Source organism: Otolemur garnettii, unplaced genomic scaffold (genome assembly GCF_000181295.1).
Source record: "Otolemur garnettii isolate 467f Iridium unplaced genomic scaffold, OtoGar3 scaffold00011, whole genome shotgun sequence".
In the NCBI taxonomy this organism is placed as follows: Eukaryota; Metazoa; Chordata; class Mammalia; order Primates; family Galagidae; genus Otolemur; species Otolemur garnettii.
In genome coordinates, this window is record NW_003852406.1 from 29,842,825 (window position 1) to 29,867,128 (window position 24,304).

The 24,304-nt window shown below is 42.4% G+C and overlaps 1 protein-coding gene across 2 annotated transcripts in view; it reads right to left on the bottom strand.

The window, feature by feature from the left end:
* Positions 1–5,975: 5,975 nt before the first annotated feature.
* Positions 5,976–24,304, bottom strand: part of HYKK (hydroxylysine kinase) — a 22,256-nt gene continuing 3,927 nt past the window's right edge. The window contains exons 2-6 of one of the 2 annotated variants that reach the window (XM_023510148.1): positions 21,247–21,594; positions 20,186–20,325; positions 12,280–12,463; positions 8,670–9,134; positions 5,976–6,081 (exon numbers count right to left, since the gene is read on the bottom strand). In XM_023510148.1, the coding sequence (XP_023365916.1) occupies positions 8,674–9,134; positions 12,280–12,463; positions 20,186–20,325; positions 21,247–21,592 (1,131 nt within the window). In that variant the 5' untranslated portion in view covers positions 21,593–21,594 and the 3' untranslated portion in view covers positions 5,976–6,081; positions 8,670–8,673. Of the gene's footprint in view, positions 6,082–7,955; positions 9,135–12,279; positions 12,464–20,185; positions 20,326–21,246; positions 21,595–24,304 lie in introns of those variants that run through there. The other variant, XM_003784556.2, reaches the window with a different exon arrangement.

The following is a 24,304-nucleotide window of genomic DNA, read 5'->3' on the forward strand; positions in this document are numbered from 1 at the left end:
GGCTGGGGATTCGAACCCGCCACCTCAGGTGTATGTGGCTGGCGCCTTAGCTGGTTGAGCCACAGGCGCCGAGCCTATATTATCACTTTATATACAAGTTTGTATGGGCTCATTCTGGTATTTTTCAAATGTTATAAGTGTGCTTCGGATGTTGTAGGTGATTTTAAGGTCATTTTTACTGCCTTTCATTGCAGAGTTAAATTCAATTGGCTCTCCATATATTCGAGAAAAAGCTGAATTATGTTAACAGAGGCCAAGAAGCTGGCTCCAAACAAAGAGCAAAATAATTCCTCTATATGGCTTCTCTGGGTGACCAGGAGCCTACAAATGGAAGCCTGGGGGCAACTCCCCAAGGTGACTGGCCCTAAACCCTCGGCTATGGTCCAGTCTCTTGAAAATGAAAAAAGGCAGGAAAAAAAATGATTTTATTTTTTTCTTGGTCTATTGGCATAAATGGAAGAGTTCAAAGCCATTCTGGATTTCTCTAAGACTTTGCCTAGTTGAGTTGGTTATAATGCAAGTTTCAAAGTGTCTCTCAACCCTGAGTTTAATTATTGCTGCCTTCTCAACTTTTGGGGAACGAAAGGGAGGTTGGAAAGCACAGCATTTAAGACCTGCTTGTGATAAAAAGCCTATTTTTCTTTGTTACTGGGAATTTAGAAAAAGCTTGTAGAAATAATGAAAGGTTAAATGTGCAAACACCACACAGCCGTTTTCTCCAGGGCAGGGCTCATACTCACTTTGCTTCATACTCTGGAGCAGGCAGAGAAAGGGGAAGAACTTGCATCAGGTGGGACCAGATTCCCTGACACTTGATTTCACAGGCTGTGCTGCTGGCAAGTAATAAGCACAGGAGAACCAGGGGATACTAAGCGCTACACTGGTAAGAGTGGCTAATTCCAGACAAGCACAGGGGCTGAGGACACCACTCTCCTCAGGTATTCTTCCCCAAGCATTGGAAGGATACTTCCTTTTGTTTGGCCAGAAGGCTTCTTGGGTTGGTCAGAGGATGCTTTGACAACCCAGGAATACAGGGTGGAATTGATTAATACGCTGGGCGTTTGTTCTTTCCCACAGATGGGTAATGTTCTCTCTCTGAGAACACCCAGGTAACAAGTTCACTTGCCAAGAGAACTGTCATCAGGTGGGATCAGGCTCCTGGATACCTGATATTTCGGCCTGTGCTGCCAGAACACCCTGGTGGGCAGGGTGTTGTGAAGGACTGGGACATGTTTGATCCCCAGATGCTGAAAAAAGAATGTATGGTTTTCTTCTGCACCCAGGCCTGGCCTCAGTATCAACTCTCCACTGGTGAACAATGGACCCCAAAAGGTACTCTAAATTATGACATCATTTTTCAGTTAGATATTTTTTGTAAACAAGAAGGAAAGTCATCTGAAATGCCCTATGTGCAAGCTTTCTTTTTTCTTAGGGACAACCCCCAACTGTGTAAGACCTATAAGATAGATTCAGGTCTCCTGGCTGTAGTAACTTCCCCAAATGGTCAAGGATTCCTGAGAGAGACACTAGTTCTTACCCACCATCTACTTCTCCCACACCCAGGAGGGAGGCTGTCCCAAGAGTTTTTTCTGGTCCTACTGGGACTCCCAGAAGGCAGCCATATTCTTCTTTGTGTTCCTTGGTTGAGACTGCAGGTGGTGAAAGGGGGAGTGTGCGAGTATACACTCCATTTTCTCTGGCAGATTTAAACAAATTAAGGTTGATTTACAAGTTTTCTGATGACTCAGATAGGTATATAGATGTTCTCCAGGGGTTAGGACAAAGCTTTGACCTCTCTTGGAAAGATGTAATGCTACTGCTAGATCAAACTTTAACTTTTAATGAGAAAAATGAAGTCTTAGATGAAGCTAGAAGGTGGGGTGATTTGTGGTTCATGTCCAATATTGATGGCAGTGTGTCTCCAGAGGAAAGGGACAGATACCCCACGGGAAGACAGGCAGTTCCCTTTGAGGATCCCAAATAGGGACCCTGAGAAAAAGGTGACTAGTGGCATAAACATTTTCTAACATGTACCCTGGAAGGTTTACATCAATCCAAGAAAAAAACCTATGAACTATTCTAAGTTGTCTACTATTTACCAGGAGCAAAATGAGAGTCCCTCAGCCTTTCTTGAGTGGCTAGGGAGGTGATGAGAAAACACACCCAGTTAACACCTGACTCCTTAGAGGGCCAAATTATTTTAAAAGATAAATTTATCACTCAGGTGGCCTCAGACATTCAAAGAAAACTCCAGAAATTTGGCTCTAGGCCCAGATCATAACCTGGAGAATCTTCTTAAAATGGCCACTATGGTCTTCTATAACTGAGATCAGGAGAAAGAGGAGGAAAAAGAGAGAAGGGATATGAAAAGAATGACAGTTCTAGTAATGGCACCCCAATAAACAGGCACCATTCAGGGCAGAGGGAAGCCAGAGGAGCTAAGAACAAGTGCTTCCACGGCTGGCCACTTCAGGAAAGACTGCTTCCGGCAGAACCGCTTATCAGGCAAGCCACCAGGCCCCTGTCCAGAGTGTAAGGGTAATCAATGGAAGGTGGCCTGTCCCCACAGGTGAAGGCCTCCTGGGACAGGGATCCCATCAGTGCCCAAACTGGACTGAGGGTACCCAGGGCAGATTCTCATGGCTCCAGCTTGTGTCATCACCACTCAAGAGCCCCGGGTTTGCCTCATAGTGGAGGCCAGGAGACAGAATTTCTTCTGGACACTGGAACAACCTTTTCTATACTTCTCTCTAACCCTGGTCTTTTATCCCCCAAATCTGTAACTATGTAGGGTGTGTCTGGAAAGCCGGTTACCAAATTTTTCTCTCAGCCTTTAAGCTGCATTTGGGGTGACTGGCTGTTCTCTCACCCCTTCCTAATCATGCCTGAAAGTCCTGCTCCTCTTTTGGGGAGGGTCATACTAACTAAAGCGGGAACAACCACTTATATGAATATGGGACAGGAACCTATACTATGCCTTCCCTTATTAGAGACAAAAATTAACCCAGAAGCATGGGCTATGGAGGGACGGGTGGGAAGAGCAAAATAAAATCCCAATACCTTTTGCTTTTGAAGACCCCCCGACTCTAACATCCAGCTCACATGGACTTTGTTACCTCAGGGATTTAGGGACAGCCCTCACTTACTAGGACAAGCCCTAGCCAAAGACTTGAGGTATTTTTCATATCCTACAGCGACTCTTACTCAGTATGTAGATGACATTCTTTTAGGAGCTCCAGATGCAGAGGAATGCCACAAAGCTACCCAAGCTCTGTTAAACTTTCTGATTGTGGGTACAAAGTTTCCAAGGCTAAAGCGCAATTATGTGTACCTGAAGTTCACTATTCAGGTCTCTAGTTTTCACAGAGCAAGACAGCCTTGGGAAAAGAAAGACTAAGACCAATATTGGTTCACACTAAACTTCAAACTCTCAGCTTGAAGGCTTAGGAATTACAGGCTTTTAAGGACTCTGGAAAGCTGCCCTGGCACAATGAAGGTGAAGGCCGGCGCTCTCACTGGCTGAGGAGGGATCCCAAGTCCTCTCCAGTCCATGGAGGGCACACCACTGGCCTGTCTTGCCTGCTGTGCCAGGGAGGTGGAGCACAAGTGCATGTGTTAGAAGTCTAACAGGAGCATGAGTCTGGGGCATGTGCGACTCTTCCCTCTAATTCACCTTCCCTAACCCCAACTTGGGAAGGCCCCTTTTCTGTTATCTTGTCTCTACAGTTGTTAAGTTATGGGAATAGATTCCTGGATACATCATTTATGAGTAAAATCCTGGAACCCACCACCTTCTACAGAAGCAGACCATGAAGAGAATCAACTACAGTCTAACCTACGCTTAGATAATATCATCAAACCACAGTGAAAAGGGTTCCAGCCCAGACCTGACTCTATTGCAGACCCCTGGATCACCACTCACCTGAAGAGACCCTAACTACCCCCTTCTGCTGATATAGGGTTCCCTCATTCCAGCCTGGACAAGGAACCCGTTTCAATTTCATTAAAAGAATACACTAACATTTTACCCTAGGCTAGAAAAATCAACCTAAATTTCCATGTACTGTGACCCCTGAATCAACTTCCTCTGAGGAAACTCTAACTGCTTCCCCATATCACCGTCCATCTTCAGCAGGAAGCAGTTTGGAGCAATCAGTGCCCCTTTTCCCTAACAGCAGTTAGAGCTTCTATTCGGAGAGGGAGGATTGATACAGGATTCCACCACTCAGGGCTAGACAGGGAGCCCCTCATTCTCTAGGCCCAAATGAGCTCAGAGGTCAGTCCCCATTTCCAGGTGCAAGCAGACCTCCTTTTTCAGGAGACACCCTCTGGACTCTGATAAGATCATGAACAAAGCAGCCTGTGATGGTTTTTTGGGTGGTTCCACCTTGGGTAGGAGCACACACCCTAAACCTTCTCAGGGACAAAGACTGTGAAGGACCAACTGCCAGCCATGTGTAATCCTCTAGACTTAAGACCCCTAGAGAAAAGAGCCCACGTGAAGACTCCCGAGGGAGTTCCTCAGTTCTTTCCCCCTTCCAGAAGTTCTGGTACTTTTTACTTCTTCTGTATCCTTTTCTAACTTCTAATAAAAGTCCTATCTTACCACTGATCTGTGGTCCGTTGGTTCATTCTTCGAATCCCTGAGACCAAGGACCTACTGAAGAACAAAATTCCTGAATCAATGCCACGGCACTCTACCGAGGGCACCATAGTGAGACTCTGTCTCAAAAAAAAAAAGAAAAGAAAAGAAAAGATAGTAAAATGATTGTCTTAAGTTTTAAGCAACTAATTTTTTGGTTAAATCGTCATATGCCAATATACATACGTAACCAGAATTTTCATCTACCTCTAATATGAAGTATGTAGGTTAGGGAGGCTAAGAGGTCCAGAAAGTAAAGTTCTGTTATAGTCCAGAGAGGATAAAAATCTGGACAGAAAAAGAAGCTTGCAAGAGCAGAGGGTCTTCAGCAGACATATGGTACTGATTCTTAAATCTAGAACTGGGTTTTTTCTTCACTTGTTGAAAGGCGCAGGGTTTATCACTTGCAGAAGTGTGTTCATTCTTGCAGTTTGTTCAACAGATCTTTCTTGGATCTGCTAGGAGCCTGACACAGTGCTATGTCCTGAAGGTAGTATGAAAAAAAAATTGTTCAACATATGTACTATATTAAGTCAGAGAAAAACAACCAATAGGATGGATGGATAGACAGATAGAAGGGGATGTATTAAGGAAATAAAGAGGCTGAGAAGTCCCACAATATCCTATCTGCAAGCCGGAGAACCAAGAGAGCTACTGGTATAAATCCTGGAGTCCAAAGGTCAAGAACCTGGAGTTCTGATTTCTGAAAGCAAGAGAAGACGGATGTTCTAGCTTCAGAAGAAAGACTGAAATTATCTTTCCTCTGCTTTTTTATTCTATCAGGATAAATTGAGTGGACTGGGTGATGCCCACCTACACTGGTGAGGGGGATCTTCCTTACTCAGCCTGCTGATTCAATGCCAATATCTTCTGAAAACATCGTCCAGATAAAATAACGTTTTGTTAGTTATCTGGGTATCCCTTACTCCAGTCATGGGTGTTCCCTTACCCAGTCAAGCTGACATCTAAAATTAACTATCACAGCCACCCAAGAGTTTATAAAATACATGGAATTGGTTGATTGAAGATAAATTAGAAAAAATACCAAATATCAGAATATCGATGCAATGTAGCAAGTATCTACATATTGAAATACACATAGTGGTCAGCAATTTTTTTTTTTTTAGAGACAGAGTTTTACTTTGTCACCCTCAGTAGAGTGCCGTGGCATCATAGCTCACAGCAACCTACAGCTCTTGGGCCTAGGTGATTCTCTTGCCTCAGTCTCCCGAGTAGCTGGGACTACAGGCGCCTGACACAATGCCCGACTATTTTTTTGTTGCACTTTGGCTGGGGCTGGGTTCAAACCCACCACCCTTAGTATATGGGGCTGGGGCCCTACTCACTGAGCCACAGGCGCTGCCTTCTGGTCAGCAATATTTGATTCAGATGTTGAATTAAAGGGAATCCATGTCAGCAGAAGCAATCAAGAGGGAAATCTGTGGAGTTTCATCATAGAAGAGGATGAACATGGGGCTGGAGTAAAACTCAAGTTTCAGTCCACTTTTCTGGTCCCAAATCTCTTGAACAGTTAAAGCAGATAAAAACCACAGTTTTTTAAATTTGAGAAGCATAAGTCAAATGAATGATCTCATTTATTCCTCCTAACGTACATGTACATGTGCATGTGAGTGTGTGTGTAGGGGGGAGAGGTGAGGGGGGAGGCCAGAGAGGAAGTAGTATAGGACCCTGTCGTAGTGAACAGCATGATCAGCATCAGAAAGATCTGATTTAAGCAATAGAATCCCTTTAATCCAATTAGCTCAACTTTTTAAGCCCTTATCTGAAAAGGGGAATTGATCATAAAAGTACTTCCTTCATGGGTTGGCTGTGAAGATTAAATGAAATAATATGCGTAAAATACTTTGTGCTCAATAAATGTTGGCTTTTATTATATATTGTTAAAAACTAAAAGGCAGGAAAGACAGAGATTTCTAAAATTCTATGATTCTAAAAACTAAAAGGTCTCAGTGATTGAATGTGAGAGAGGTAGACAAAAAAAAAAATGACTCCAATATTTTGAGTTTGGATAATGTGGAATATAGTAGATTTGTTTAGTAAATGCTTGTGATGTCCCAACTATGTGACAAGGATTGTGCTAAGCACTGGCATTATTCTCTTGTGAAATCCTCACAGCTCTATAAATCAGGTAGTACTACTAGCTTAATTTTACAAATAAGAAAATTGAAACAGAGAAGTTAAAAGTTAATCATATAAGAAAATTCAGAAAAACACTTATTTTAGCAAGTATAAACAGGTAGGCAGGCAGGCAGATAGGTCTATTCATGTAGAATCAATGTCTATTCGTGTATATATAGAAAGAGACACATGTAGATATGGAATCAATTCATATACAGAGGAAGAGATAACTATTGAGAGGGTGTTAGACTGGCCAGGGCTCTGGACTTGAGTTATTTGTAGAAAATGAATCGTTAAAACCAGAAGAATAAGTAAATAGCCATTTACTAAATCATACTAAGGGAGACAGGAAGAGGAACCAGTGAAGGAAATGCAGTGGTATAATTAGGGCCAAGTACATAGTGAGCTCCAGTTTACCCAATCTACTACATTGTCATATGAAAAGAAACACAAATTATAGAGAATTTTAAAATATCTGCTTCGGGACATTCCTAGTATCAGCCTGAAAGCTAAGCATTAAATTTAGGTGGCTCAGGGGTTAGTGGCCTTGCTTGATGTCTCTATCTGCTTCCTCGTAGTTCGTGTCTTCCAGTATCTCTCTCTGGAGCTCCAGTTTCATTTACCCTCTCCAACAAGTTAAAAAATTTCTTTGTGAAAATAAAAAAAGAATCAGGTGGCACCTGTGGCTCAGTGGGTAGGGTGCGGCCCCATATAACGAGGGTGGCAGGTTCAAACCCAGCCCTGGCCAAACTGCAACAAAAAAATACCTGGGCATTGTGGCAGGCGCCTGTAGTCCCAGCTACTTGGGAAACTGAGGCAAGAGAATTGCCTAAGCCCAGGAGTTGGAGGTTGCTGTGAGTTGTGACACCACAGCACTCTACCGAGGACAATAAAGTGAGACTCTGTCTCTAAAAAAAAAAAACAAACAAATAGAATCATACAAATACAATATTGGGTGTCACCTGTGGCTCAGTGGGTAGGGTGCCGGCCCCATATACTGAGGGTGGCGGGTTTGAGCCCGACCCCAGCCAAATTGCAACAAAGAAAATACCCGGGTGTTGTGGCGGGCACCTGTGGTCCCAATACTCGGGGGGCTGAAGCAAGAGAATTGCCTGAGCCCAGGAGTTGGAGGTTGCTGTGAGTTGTGATGCCATAGCACTCTACCGAGGGCAATAAAGTGAGACTCTGTCTCTAAAAAAAAAAAAAAATTCTTTGAAGAATACCTTCTGTGTTTCCTTCTAAGGCGTCTTAGTGTGTGCTTTCTCCAGCTTTTTCTAGCATACATTCATTCTGAAAATATTTTTACAGACTCTTCTGTATGAAAGGCACCAGAGCAGGTGTGAGAAGAACAGATGGGCAAAAATAAGTTTCACAAGGTAGCTGCCCTCCCATTACCCTCAGCCTAGATGACTGTGAACCATGATCCATTACGCAAAGTGGTGTGTCATGAAAAAGACATAGTGCGATGGGATTCCAGAGAAAGGAGAGATCAGAGAAGGTTTCATAGAACTGGGGATCGTTAGCTAGGTCTGTCTGTACATTATGTCCAGCTATTCAAAATACATGAATATATTTATACATATACAGCATATTCCTTTCAAAATTTAAAAAAGGCATTGATCTCAGGGTGAACAGACCTAGAGATTATCTGATTCAAAGTATCATATATGTGTTTTATACCACATACATCCACAGAGAGACACGCTTGCTTATGTAGTACTTTCTGTAGTTTAAACCATGGTCATGAGATTGCTTGAAGACCTAGTTTTGTGTGCTTTGTCATATTCACAATCAACCTGTTCCATCAGTTCATTTTTAACTACTCAGGAAAATCCTTTGATTTGGTCCTATTGGGTTTTTAACTACCCAGGTTAATGTAAACTTTTACCTAGTCACATGGAGATCCCAGATTCATAGGACTTAGCAGTTTCAAACCAGATTTCTTCCACAGCTTTCTGGCCCATGTCAAACATTTGCTGTAAGTGCTTCCACCCAGTTTTCGCAGTAATCATAAGATAGTCTTTGTTCTCTGGGTATAGCTGGCAGGAGTGTGCAGCTATGACAAGTGACTGACAAAAACGGCTGCATACAAGTAGAAACAAAGCACCCCTCTCTGCAGCTGTCAGGGGGATGATACTTTCAAACCCTGCAAGGACATGCCCTCCTACTTGCATAGGACTTTTGCTCTCAATCATCATGTACATGATGGTGATTGCCACTTCAAATACATAGTAGCCACAGCTCATGTCACTGAAGTCTAAAATCCCAGACACGCGATATTCAGCATCTCCACAGGCTGACTTGCTGGACTCTATTAAAATGTTATGGTCGTTAAGATCCCCATGATTGATACCTGAAAGTAGACAAATCATAGGAAAACAGTTAATTTACAGTTCATCTTCTTTCCATTCTCTTTCCTAGGCAAGGTCATTCAAATAATTTGATAAGCAGTCAGAAATGAAGGGCTAAACTATATTTTTCTCTCTTTTTTTCTTTTTTTGCAGTTTTTAGCCAGGGCCAGGTTTGAACCCTCCACGTGTGGTATATGCTGCCGGCGTCCTACTCCTTTGAGCCACAGATGCCACCCTATATCTTTCTTGAAATAAAATAATTTCCTCTGAAAAGGATAAAAGGAGTTAATTTTAGATTTCTGGTTTTGCTCTTGCTTTTGCTTCTAATCAATAGAAGGCCAGAAGGTGGAGACGGCGGTCACTGCAAATACCCGATTTCAGTTATTGGATGAGTAAAGTGAAAAGGAGCACCACTCAAATCAAAAATGTTTAAAAAGAATATAAACATGATTGTATTATTACGATAGGCAAGGAGTTCTAGAATGGGCCTGATGTGCCTTAATTTTCACCTTAGAGTTTTCAAAAAAAAGTTCTGATGGCAAAGTAATCCTGAATTTCTCCAGTTGATTATTGGAATAGGTGGTGACATTTAAGTCAGTGCTACTCAAAGTGGGGTCTATGGCCAGTGCTGGTCTACAAAATATTACATGTCTGCATGAGTTGAGAACAGAAATTGAGCATGTTTAGAAGATTTTATAGCAACCTGACATCCAAGAGCGTGATCGGTGGCCTTGTCACACTGAACAGAGAGTAGACAAGTTTAAATTTTTTCAAACTTGTAGGTTAGTCACATGTGGCACGGACTGTGAACTAAGCATGTTCAGTAAGACCATGTGCCAGGCTATGATGGGGTGGATGGCTAGGGAAATAAAAAACCAAACTTGTCTCTTACAACAGTTAGTTCGACAAGCACTGATTTAAGTCGCTAAGGATTAGGACAACATGGATAGGTCCATGAATTGTGAAGCCCACACACTTTCTAATAAGTACATAATATAAAGTACATAATCTGAACTAAATATAACACAGATTTCTTCTGTGTGATTAGGATTACACAAATCATGCATAAGTAGACTTCATAGCTCACTATATATTTTAAACTATACATTTCTGAAATTGAGATAAAATTGACTCAAAATATAGAAAGCAAAATTTGACAGAAATATAAGCAAAAACCAGACAGTCTACAATCATGGTGCAGAGATTTAAAATAAAATTAACTTAGTAATTGTTAGAATAAGCAGACAAAGAAGTTAATGAAAGACATAGAAAATTTAAACAACATAATTAACAAACTTGACCCAATGGGCATATATATAACTTCTTACCCAATAACTTCAGAATACATTTTTTTGTTAAACACACATGGACCATTTATTAACATTTACCAGAAAGTGCATCATAAAGTAAACTCAAAATACTGAAATCATACAGAGCTACTCTACCCAGTATGGTGGTCACTGGCCACATGCGGCCATTTAAATTCATTAAGATTAAATAAAAATGAAAATCCCATTCCTTGGGTACATTAGCCACATTTCAGGTATTCACATGGTGGTGACTGTATTGGACAGCACTGATATAGACTATTTCTTTCATTGAAGAAAATCTAGCAGAAGAGCAGTGACAGAGTATATTCTCTGATCACAATGTAATTATAGTAGAAATCAACAATAAAAAGATAACTAGAAAGTTTATCCTATTTTTAGGGAAAGTATTTATGCTTCTCAATACCCACAGGTAAAAAGAAGAAATCTGAAGGTAAATTACAAAATATTTTGAACTAAATGAAAGTGAGAATCTATGTATCAGTACTTGGGACTGAATTCTCACATAAAGTACTTCAAATTGTAGGCAAGTAAGATTAAGAATCTCAGAAGACATACAAGGCAAACTGTTGAAAAGAAGCCTTAGCAGCCAGATGTGGTGGCTCATGCCTGTAATCCTACCTCTCTGGGAGGCTGAGGCAGGTGGATTGCTTGAGCTCAGGAGTTCAAGACTAGCCTGAGCAAGAGCAAGACCCCATCTCTTGAGCTTAAGAGCTTGAGGTTGCTGTGAGCTGTGATGCCAAGGCACTCTACTGAGGGTGACATAGTGAGACTCTGTCTCAAAAAAAAAAAAAATCTGCTTGGCATTAGATGAATGGTGGATACCATTTGGATGAGATGAAGCGGACTGGTGGAGAAACAGGTTTGAGGGGAAAAGAATCAACTCTTGTTTTTATGCTACAACCTTACGTTGTGTTTATACAAAGTGAGCAAATGGCAAAAGAAACACATACTGCCTGTTCTAGGCCTTGCTAGAAATTCCCTTTATTTCCTTGTCCTTTAACCAGTACTTGATGCTGGGTGAAAAGGCTAGTTGCATCTAGATACATACCCTAGACTAGTGATTTTCATGGCACACTGGTGTGCCGTGAAAGGATCTTAAGTGTGCTGCAAAAATATTTAAAGATCATTAATTAAATTATTTTTGAAAGAAGTTCAAAGCACAGTGAATATATTCTTTTTTTTCGATTGGCATAATTTAGGTGTGCTGTGGAAGTTTCAAGTGCACCGTGAGATTAAAAAGGTTGAAAAACACTGCCCTAGACTCTTGTCCTTATATATAAGGGGATGTGTACTAGAGTGTTCCCTGTAGTATCACTTATGTAGCAAAAAAATGGGAAGCAACCTAAAATTCCATCAACAAGAGAAAACTTGCGGTACATTCAAATGAATTTTGGTACATTCATGTCATAAAATACTGTTGAGCAGTAAAATCTAATAATTTAAATAAACTAGAATTACATATATTAATGTAGCTCAATCTGAAAAATATGCTGAATTTAAAAAGCAGGCTGCATAATGATAATACAGTGTGATGTCACTGATGAAAAGTTTTAAAAATGCAAAATACTACTGTAATCCATTTATAACTCATTCATATGTAGTATGTGAATTTAGTAGGTAGGAGATAGGAAGAATCACATAAAGTTTAGGGAGGCTTCAACTGTAGACAATTTTAAGAAAAGTAAAATATTATTTATAAAATAACAGGAACAAATATAGTAAAGTTTTAAGATTTGGTGAAGCTAAATTCTACTTTCGGATTTTTTAGAAGGTATGAAATTTGACGATTTAAATATTTGATTGGGGGAATACTCACATTCTCGAAAATGACTTAATTTGGTCATCACTTCCTCCTTGAACAGCTGAATGACCTGCTCAACAATCTCTCGAGTTTGATTCTGGCCCAAGGCGTGCAGATATTCCTCCAGAAGAGGAACATTTTTCAGATTCCAGATGAAGTTCTTCCGCTGAAGACTACTTAACTTTGGGTGATGGAATTTCTAAATCAAAAGCAAGAAACTCTTAGCCACTAGACAGAGCACTACTGAGAGATTTGCTGTGTGCTCCAAAGTGACCTGGGAGTGCCTGATGGAGACAGTTGGCATTTCCTCATGGTCGCTGAGTTGCTCCATTTACACTAATCTACAAAATATAGTAAGACCTTCATATTTATAAAGGACCTCATAGTTATGGGAGCACATTTTCATCTCACTTGATCCTCATAGTTGTGTGAAGACATCCACAGCTGGCTTGGCTCCGTAGCTCAGTGAGTAGGGTGCCAGCCACATACATAGAGCTGGTGAGTTTGAGCGCGGCTCAGGCCTGCTAAAACAACACTGACAAATGCAACCAAAAAATAGCCGGGTGTTGTGGCTGTGGCGGGTGCCCGTAGTCCCAGCTACTTGGGAGGCTGAGGCAAGAGAATCGCTTAAGCCCAAGAGTTTGAGGTTGCTGTGAGCTGTGACGTCACAGCACTCTACCAAGGGTGACATAGTGAGACTGTCTCAAAAAAGAGAAAAAAAAAAAAAGACACCCACAGCTCTCGGAGGAATGAGAGGCAACTCTAAAGAACTCTGTTCTCACCCACGTGATCTGACACCCTCCCCCGGCCCCCACCGCTTTCCCACCTTTGCTCACTCTGCTCTCTGCTCCAACCACACTGGCCTCCCACCTGTTCCGGTAACATGACTGGCACGTTCCTACCTCATGGCCCTTTGCATTTGTTGTTTCCTCCTGCCGGGGTGCTCTCCCTAGGTATCCAAATGGTCTTTATTCAAAAAACACCTTTTCTGTGAGAATTGCCTGCTCACTTACTCCATCTAGAATTTCAACCTTTATCAGGCAAATTTGCTACAAAAAAAGAAGAAAAAATAGAGTCTCAACCCTTTCTCTAGTATCTTGTATCCCTCTTCTTTGCTTGTTTTTCCTTAGTGCCTACTGTTATCTAGCATTTGCCATCATTCCCTTACCTTATTTTACTGTCTCTCCTACTAGAATATAAGCCCCACAAGGAGCAAGAGGTCTGTTTTATGTCTGTTTGTTCACTGTTGTACCCCCACACCTGGAACTGTGCCTGGTATGCTGAAGGCGCTGGGCAAGAAACATTTGATCAATAAATGGATGTTCTTAGAATAAAAAGTTCTAGTATTGGAAGGGCCTTTAGACTTTGACCACTCTGTCTAAAGTTCTAAGTGACTCTGACCATTGTTGGACAAGAGGGGAAACTGAGAGGGATAATGACTAGTTACCATGGAACTCAGGAAGGACATGGGTCTTCTGACTTACAGCTCAGACCTCTTTCACAGAGTGAGCGATAAAAGGTAGCTGGGTGGTCACCCAATGGAGTATCTTTCAAATTTTTTAACCATGACTTGTAGAAAGAAATAAACACATCATAGTTGGGTGTGTGGCTTGCACCTCTAATCTCAGTACTTTTGGGGGCCAAAGTGGGAGGATTGTTTGAGCCCAGGAGACTAGGACCAGCCTGGGAAACAGAGTGAGACTCTGACTCTATACAAAATGAAAATTTTAGCCAGGCATGATGATGGGCACCTGTCATCCCAGCTTCTTGGGAGGCTGAGGAAGGGGGATTGCCTGAGCCCAGGAGTTTGAGCCATGACCTATGATTGCACCACTGCACTCCAACTTGGGCGACAGAGTAAGACTTCGTCTCTTAAACACACACACACATACCCCCAGTATATATATCACAACCTAGTATATGGGGGCACACACATATAAAGAAAAAAGTCCTGGCCAGGCATGGTGTCTCATGCCTGTAATCCTAGCACTCTGAGAGGCCAAGGCAGGAGGATTGCTTGAGGCTAGGAGATTGAGGTGAGCCTGAGCAAAAGTGAGACTCCCTCTATAAAAAACATAAAATTAACTAGGCATTGTGGCATGTGACTGTAGTCCCAACTACTTGGGAGGCTGAAGCAGGAGGATCCCTTGAGCCCAGAAGTTTGAGTCTGCAGTGAGTTAGGATGATGACACCACTGCACTCAAGCCTAGGCAAAGGGTGAGACACTGTCTCAAAATAAACAAACAAATAAATAAATAAAATAAAAAAATCCCAGTAAACAGGAAAATTCAGATCATTACACATGACATCATATTCTGGTGTTTTACATTGTATTCTATTTCTTTGTTTAAAAAAAGTTCCCCTAAATGATCCTCTAATTGATTTCACTAACACGACCTGAAGTTTGAAAACCTTCCCCATGCTTGTGTTGTCACTATCGTATCCTCGCTGCGTGGTTCTGTGGCCTCTGTTTGAATACTTCCCATGAGTATTGAGATAGCTCTGTATTCTTTTGCTGAACCAAATCTGCCTCTGCGATAGTGTCCATGGCACTGGTTCCAAATGTGACCTCCAGGGCATCTGCAATAGGATTAGTCCTCCAGATTTTTGAAGACAGCACTTCTGTTCTCTCAGAGTCTTCTCTTCTACAAATTAAACCTTTCTGGTTCCTTCAAAGCTTCTTCAGGTGACAAGTTTCTGAATCTCCTTGCTATCTTTTATGTTAAATGCCACTGAGGATTACAAAAATCCTCTGCATGGTGAACACTGAAAACACTGTCAGGAGCTGTTACTTTTGGAGAATAGGATTGTGACTAGGAATGGAGATGATAAGAGAGAGGAGAACAACCTTTCAGTATTGTTAGAAATTTTACCATGTATATGTAATACATTACTGTTCATTTATTTAGACAGAGTCTCACTTTGTCACCCTGGGGAGAGTTCCCAGTTCTGTCCCATCTTTCACTTGACTCCTGTTAAGGCTCTACTTTACTTCTCTCTCTAAAAATCTGGCCATTCTACCATGTTGAGTAATTAATAAAAAAGAAAAAGGAAAAAAAAATACAGCTCCAGCCAGATATAAAGGAAGCAGACGGGCAGATTCTAGAGCCAGTGGAGGAACACAACGTGAAGGGAGGAGAGGCCGACGTGCTTTCTGTATGGCGAGGAGCCTTAGCTTCCACACACTCAGCGCTCCCTCGACCCATCTCTGCTCTTTCCCTCTTCCTGTTCCTTCAGCTCCTTGCTTCAGCTCCTGGCTGTAAGGTTTTCCCATGACTGATACCAGGGTGCACCTTACCTCCTTCAGACTGGGGTTGTGTCCCAGCAGGACAGTTGGAAGCCATCAGTCTTGCTCAGCGTTCCCTCTTGCATAAGCTTAATGTTAAATCAAGCACCAATCCAGATGCTCTGCTTCCTAAATACATTTTGAATCTTTTCTTGGTTCAAGCCCTCAATCAGCTTTTACCTGATTACTGTGCTCACTGGCATACTCCCTTCCTTCAGCCTGGCTTTCTGCCAATCTACCCACCATAATGGCAGGATACAAATTAGAGTGATATACGTTAGAAATCTTTGCCTATTGAAAACCTTTCAAGGCCCCTTACTTTCCATAAGACAAAATCTAAACTCCCTAGTATCCTATATTATATTTCATAATCTGACTCTACCCTACATTTTCAACTTTATCCCCTGCCTGTTTCAAGTACAATTCCTATTATGAATTATTCAGATGTTCTGGAAAGTGGATGTTGGAGTGCAATGATTTTTCACTGCTCTTTTCCTTTAACTGCAATGCCCTTCCTCCTTTTCTCTACCTGCTTTATAGATTGCTAACTTTTAATAAAGAGATCAGGTATTATTATTATTATTTTTTTTTTTTGAGAGAGAGAGAGTCTCACTTTGTTGCCCTCAGTAGAATGCCATGGCATTATAGCTCGCAGCAACCTCAAATTCTTGGACTTAAGTGATTCTCTTGCCTCAGCCTCCCAAGTAGCTGGGACTATAGGAGCCTGCCAATGCCTGGCTATGTTTTTTGTTGCAGTTGTTGTTGTTTAGCAGGGTTCAAACACGCCTGCCTTAGTGTTATGTGGTCAGTGCCCTAATCACTGAGTGACGGGCTCCAAGCCCTGGCTGTTTTTTTTTTTTAGAGACAGGGTGTTGCTCTTGCTTACGCTGGTCTTGAACTCCTGAACTCAGGAGATCCACCCACCTCAGCCTCCCAGAGTGTTAGGATTACAGGTGTGAGCCACTATGCCCAGCCCCAGATACTACTTTTTTTTGAATGAAGCCCTCCTATGTATATGTTTGACCCTCCTAAACACCAAGGATAGAAGATGATAAACAAGATGTAGACACTGTCCCCAAGAAGCTTACTGCCGGGGCGGCCCCTTTGGCTCAAGCGGCTAAGGTGCCAGTCACATACACCTGAGCTGGTGGATTCAAATCCAGTCCAGGCCTGCCAAACAACAATGACAGCTGCAACGAAAAAAAAAAAAAAAGCCAGGCGTTGTAGCAGGCGCCTATAGTCCCAGCTACGTGGGAGGCTGAGGTAAGAGAATCACTTAATCCTGGGAGCTGGAGGTTGCTGTGAGCTGTGATGCCACAGCACTCTACCCAGGGCGACAGCTTGAGGCTCTGTCTCAAAAAAAAAAAAAAAAGAAAAAGAAGCTTACTGCCTCTTACAAGCATATGTAACATGAAACTCAGCTATTCAGCAAGTAATTAAAATACCACTGTGGTATTCATGCCCTTGTGTAGCTTTTCCCAGTTAGTGGCCACCACGCTGAAGCCTGTCCTCAAGGAGGGTCTTGATAAGCATTTCCATGTTGGGGCTTATCCTCTTGGAACTCTCTCTTGGAAGCCAGCAGCCATACCGTAAGGAAGCATGGGCCGTCCTGCAGGACGCAACATTACATGAGGAGGAAAAGCTGCTGGAGGTGAGCACCCTGGTGGAATCTAGCTGCATGGTGACCCCGGTCAACACTAAGTAGAAAAGAGTGGCTTGGTCAACCCACAGAATCATGAGAGATAAATCATTATTGTTTTAAGTCAGTACATTTGGGTATGCCTTTTTTTTTACAAAGCGATAACCAGAACATAGTATAGTAAATACAGAGATAAAAAGATGAATAAGTATCAGCAAAGAGAAGGAAGCAATCATCGCTGTGCAGCAGGGAAGAGACAGGATTGGGGAAGATTTTGCAGAGGAGGTGACAGGGGAGCTGTGTGTTCAAGGGTAAGAAGGAGTCTTCTGAAGCAGGCGAAAGGGGCTTCCTAATGGAGATGATAGCATATGCAAAGGCTCAGATGCCTAAAACAGAAGAGCACATTCAGGGAATTACAACAACTTCTGCTAATATACTGCTGGTGAGAACTGTATGGAAAGGGAGACACAGGCCACAGGCTGGGGAGGGAGCAGGGCTGAGGCCAACCAGGGCTGAGACCATGAGGGGCTTTGTTCACCACACTGAAGACTTTACCTAGAAAGCAGTGAGAAGCTACTGAAAGGTTTTAACTATGGAACTGACACAGTCAGGTGGGTAATTTTAAAAAGTCACTCTTGACTGATGTAAAGAATATAGCGGAGAAAAAAGAAAACTACATATAGGGAAGCTACAGCGGTAGTTCAGGGAAACCAGGATAGTTGAGTGAGGAATGGAATTAAGGAGACAGAATATACATTTGAGAAGCAGAACTGACAGGATTTAGTCAGTGATTAGAAGTGTTTTACTCATACAAATGGTAAACATTTTTTTTTTTTTCTGGACAGGGTCTCACTCTGTTGCTCAGGCTGGAGTACAGTGGTGTGATCACAGCTCACTATTGCCTGAAACACTTAGACTCAAGAGATCCCCTGACTCCTGAGCAACTGGAACTACAGGTTTATACCCAGGTAATTTTTTAAATTTTTTATAGAAATGGGGTCTTTCTATATTTCCCAGGCTGGTCTTGAACTCCTGGGCTCAAATAGTCCTTTCACCTTGGCCTCCCAAAGAGCTGGGATTAGAGGTGTGAGTCACAATACAGTGCCCAGCCTTGTAATTACTTTTAAAAGCATTTATCTGTCCCCTAGGACACATTCTGGAACAGGGCCTGTGTCTTATTATTCTCTCAGTACTTGGCACGTGAAAGATACTCAGTCAAGTGCTTGTTGAATAAAGATAGACGTTTCATGGGTATGTCTAAAAAATACCTGTCATACAGGATTTACTTCTATAGGACAAAACATCATTTAATACAAGTCATTTTAACCCATTTGCAGCTTAGCTATTGCTTCTTACAGAGCCCCAGCTGATTAGACCTTATTTGGATGAAAACTTCAGGCTTCAGTTTATGACTACAGACTATTTTCAGTGAACAACATGAAAGATATAATTTCTAAAACTGAAGTAATTTTGCCAACATGTCAGTAAAGCACAGAGATGGGCAGAAGGTAGCCTGCCTGTTACAAAATTCACGCATTTTGGACCCCATTCCCTTTATAACACACCTTGAAAGCACCACACATAAAAAGAGAATCTGATCCTGTGTTTTTTGTTTTTATTTTGAGACAGAGTCTCACTCTGTTGTCCTTGGTAGAGTTTTGTGACATCATGGCTCACAGCAACCTCAAACTCTTGGGCTTAAATTATCCTCTTCCCTCAGCCTTCTGAGTAGCCACCCTCCACAATGCCTGGCTGTTTTTTAGAGATAGGGTCTCACTCTAACTCAGGCTGGTTTTGAGCTCTGGCTATCTACCTGCCTCAGCCTCCCCACAGTGCTAGGATTACATGCATGTGATCCTGAATATTTTAAAAAATGAAATAACAGGCTTGGCACCCGTAGCTCAGTGGTGAGGGCGCCAGCCACATACACCGGTGCTGGCGGGTTTGAACCCGGCTTAACCCTGCTAAAAACAATGACAACCACAACAAAAAAAATAGCTGGGTGTTATGGCAGGTGCCTGAAGACTGAAGGTTAGGGTCAGGGTTAGGGAGGCCGAGGCAAGAGAATTGCTTAAGCCCAAGAGTTTGAGGTTGCTGGGGATGCAGCGGGCAGGGGCGTCGGGCCACCCCCAGAAGGGTGCGCTGCGCACAGCATTTAAGGACGCTGGGCTGCTGGGCCATCCGTTTGCCCCTCGCGTCTTTACAGAGTCCGCCCGCCTCACCTTAGCCATGCTGTCTGTCCGCGTCCCCCCGCCCGCATCGGAGACAACAGCCACAGCTGACACCGCTGAAGGGGCTCAGCCTGGCTGACTAGGAGAACACGCCCCCCACCCTGAGCTGGACCCCCGTCCTGGCCAGCAAGACCGCGAGGAGGATCTTCCAGGAGTCCCCGGAGCCCGAAACTAGAGTACCTGCCCCCAGCGTGGAGGATGAACCACTGCTGGAGAAAACCCCCGCCGCTTTGTCATCTTTCCTATCGAATACCATGACATTTGGCAAATGTATAAGAAAGCGGAGGCGTCTTTTTGGACGGCTGAGGAGGTGGGATCTTTCTAAGGACATTGAGCACTGGGAAACCTTGAATCCTGAAGAGAGATACTTCATATCACATGTTCTGGCTTTTTTCGCAGCAAGTGATGGCATAGCACTCTACCAAGGGCAACAGTTGGAGACCTCGTCTCAAAAAAAAAAGAGAAATAACAAATAAAAATTCCTTATAGGGCAGTGCCTGTGCTCAGTGGGTAGTGCACCAGCTGCATATATCAAGAGTAGCGAGTTCGAACCAGCCATACTGCAACAAAGAATAGCCGGGCGTTGTGGAGGGCACCTGTAGTCTCAGCTACTCAGGAGGCTGAGGCAAGAGAATTGCCTGAGCCCAGGAGTTGGAAGTTGCTGTGAGCTGTGACGCCACAGCACTCTACTGAGGGTGATAAAGTGAGACTCTGTCTCTAAAGAAAAAAAATTCCTTATAAACAAAATGAAACCCCAAATCTTACCTCCAGGGTCTTATCCAGTTTGGCAGCTAGTCTTCCAATGTCATACAACAGCTGGAGGCTGACCGGAATCTCAGCTACAGGTCTTCCTGGGAGGTAAGTCAGCAGCCTCACCAAGTAGCTTTTGACTTCAGAGCCACTATCTAGATGGGTGGAATGATATACCCTGTCAACTATTCTCAAAAATAAGCAATTAGAAGCCATTCTACTATGATATAATATAATAGAAAAAAATAAGACTAGAAATCAGGAATTTTAGAACCCAGCTCTGTCCTATGTAAGCTATGTGATTATTAATGAAAAGAACAGAAATTACAGAACAAAAGAAAAAAATATGCTAACCTAAAACAACTCAGGAGCAAATTGAGTTACAGCCTGGGTTTGCAACACAGGACAACAACTGCTTCTCAGAAACCATAACAGGCCTCAGGTATTTGAAGCAATGCAAATTAAAAAAGAAAGGATGAACAATGAAGACAGAAAAACACAGCTAGGACTTCAAACCTTTAAAAAATTTTCAAGAGGTTGATTTTAGGTTGTTGCTTACAGAAATGAATTAGGTACATCTTAGCATTTTAGTATTTAGAGGTGAAAAGGATCATATCACATGAGAATGTGTAGCCTTAGGAATGTTAAGTGGCGTGCCTGAGGTTACATAAAGAATAATGACAGAGTTGGAATCTAACACTCCTGATATCCAGTTGTATGTTTTTTCTACTATATCTTAGCAGCAGAATGTGCTGGTCTGATTGCGTAAAAATATTTAATTATTTTTGCGATTTAAAACACCCTCCAAAATGCTCCTCTGATGTCAACAAGTCGCCTTAGTTACTAAGCATCAGCACCTCTTTCTAAGCAGAAATTTACACCAGATTCAGCTCTAAACACTCCCACATCAGAAACCCAATCTTCACCTTGGCGATGCTGTGGCTTCTCCCAAACACTGAAGAAATAACCAATCTACATTTGGAATTGTAAACCTGTTATTGATATCTCCACTTGTCGCCCAAATGCAGTAATATACATGGGCAGGTAACAGACTGGCAAGTGGGTCAGCCTCTTACCTACAGACACAAGAGAAGTAATGTTGTCTCCTTTAGTCCGACACACAGAGGCTGTTGGAAAGCCAGCTGCTTTCAGGAACATGATGATGTGACTCTGCACTTCAATCAGGTCTGGATTTTTGCTAGTTTCGGTGTTGCTGATTTTGAGGACATATTCAGTTGGGCCATCTGTAGTGTCTTTGGTTCTTGAAGTATATACATGAAAATTTTGGTCATCATAGCTAGGAAGAGGCTGGATCTTGGAAACTTTTAACCCAAATACTGATTCCACTAATGCAGAGGCTTGTACCTCACCGAAAGTAGGTTTGGCAGGAACCTGTGACTGTTGATCAACCCCACTTGACATGTCTAGGGGAATAAAAAGACAAACCAGAAAGGGGACATATAAATATATTTTATTTAAATGATGATTTTTTTTCTCAAGATAGACCAATAATGTTTTTCTATACCAATTGTATATTTCTTTTTTCTTTTTTGAGACGGAGTGTCACCATGTTGGCCTCAGTAGAGTGCTCACAACAACCTCAAACTCTTGGGCTCAATCGATTCTCTTGCCTCAGCCTCCCAAGTAGCTGGGATTACAGGTGCCCACCACAACACCAGGATATTTTTTTGTTGCAGTTGTCATTGTTGGTTAGCAAGCCTGGTTTGAACCCACCAACTTTGGTGTATGTGGCTGGTACCATAACCACTGTGCTACAGGAACTGAGCCTGTATTTCTTTTGATTATTAATTTTTATGCATAAATTTGAAAAAAATTAAATCAGTAAATAAGACCAAGAAGCAGCTGTTTTGGCATATGAATAAAAATCCATGTACCATAATTTTTTTTTTTTTTGAGACAAGGTCTCACTCTGTTGCCCACGTTGGAGTACAGTGATATAATTGTAGCTCACTACAGTCTTAAACTCCTGGGCTTAAGTGATCCTCCTACTTCAGTTTCCTGAGTAGCAATGATTATAGGTGGTCACCACCATACCTGATTGATTTTTCTTATTTTTTGTAGAGACAGGGTCTTGCCATGTTGTCCAGGCTGGTCTGAAACTCCTGGCCTCCCAAAGTGCTGGGATTACAGGTGTGAACCATTGCACCTGGCCACCATAAATTATTTTTTAACTTACTTCCCAAACTGAAGGTATATTCCCAGGGATAAAACACAGATCAGGAAAGCACCTTGGTATCATCTGGCCCAATTCCTCTTCCTCCTCATCAACTTTACAGGAGAAATATAGGTCCTAAGGTTAAATGACTTGCCCAAAGTTACATACTAAGTTACAGTACAAACTCAGCTCTCCAGACTCCTAATCCACGATCATGCCCTTTTGACTAGGTTACCCTCAGTCTTGGGTTAAAATTTAAGTTTAAATGCAACGATCCTCTAGTCACAGTTTTGTGAAATTATAAGGATCACCAGCTACCTTATCACATATATTTCAAATATAAAAATGTAAACCAATGTGCAAAGTACTGCGTGAGGCACTGTGGGAGGTAAGGTCTGAGGGCTCTGCAACATCTAAACAGTTATCTCACGGTCACAGATATGCTAAACAACCAAAAAATTAAAAGTTATAAGGCAGTAAATAGTAAAGTGACTCAATGTCAAAGAAAGCCTGGACTTAAGTATAAACCTGCACTGGGTGAAATAACACTGAAGTGACCGAGTTCACCTTAATTTGTATGTTTTCTTTTTTTTTTGAGACAGAGCCTCAGGCTATCTCCCTGGGTAGAGTGCTGTGGTGTCACTGCTCACAGCAACCTCCAACTCCTGGGCTTAGCAATTCTCTTGCCTCAGCCTCCCAAGTAGCTGGGACTACAGGTACCCACCACAACACCTGGCCATTTTTTGGTTGCAGTTGTCATTGTTTCCACCAGCTCCAGTGTATGTGGCTGGTGCCTTAGCCGCTTGAGCCACAGGTGCCAAGCCACAGGTGCCAAGCCACAGGTGCCAAGCCAAGTATGTTTTCTACTGCTAAGAGGAATAGGGGCTTGAAACAAGAATTAAGATCAGTTACAAAAAGGAAAGTTACATTTGAGTTTGTGACCAATGAAATGGCTCATACCATAGTGCCAATGCTATGACATAGAGAGGGGAGAGAAACTACTACAGCCTAAGGAAAGGTATTTTTGAGAAGGTGGCTGGGTGCCTGTAGCTCATCGGCTAGGGCACCAGCCACATATACTAGGGCTGGTGGGTTTGAACCTAGCCCAGGCCTGCCAAACAACAATGACAACTGCAACAAAAAAATAGCCGGGCGTTGTGGCAGGCCCCTGTAGTCCCAGCTACTTGGGAGGCTGAGGCAAGAGAATCACTTAAGCACAAGAGTTTGAGGTTGCTGTGAGCTATGACACCATGGCACTCTACCCAGAGTGACACAGTGAGACTCTGTCTCAGGAAAAAAAAAAAGAAGAAGAAGAAGAAGATGGATTTGAATTGGAGGGACTCTCGCCTCCACATTCCTGGCCTATTTCCTGAGTTCCCAGGTATCAGTGAAAGACCATGTGGGGCTTCTGAACATCCTTCAGGATGCAAATATTTGGTTTTACAATCCAAAGATCCCTATAATCTTATCTCCCTCTTTCCCGGAAATAGTTGTATTCTAATCCTTCCTTCATACTAAGTTGTAAATAATTGATAACATTTTGGAGGTGAGTTACATTTTCAGCTATGATTTTGACTGCTGTTCATGGGATACAGTATAGAGCTGTTGCTTTTGAAAGGGATGGGGCACAGGAGAACCTTCTGAGAGGAAAATGTTCTATAATCTGTATCTTCACTAGGCTTTGGTTACACAGGCATATACATTTGTCAAAACTTTACATAAGGCTGGGGATGGTAGCTCATACCTGTAATCTTAGCATTCTGGGAGGCCAAGGTGGGTAGATTATCTGAGCAGGAGTTGGAAACCATCCTGAGCAAGTGTGAGACATCCCTGAGATCTCATCTCCATGAAAAATAGAGAAACTAGCTGGGCATTATGGTGGGTGACTGTAGTGCCAGCTACTCAGGAGGCTGAGGCAAGAAGATTCCTCAACCCCAACAGTTTTTCTTTTTTTTTTT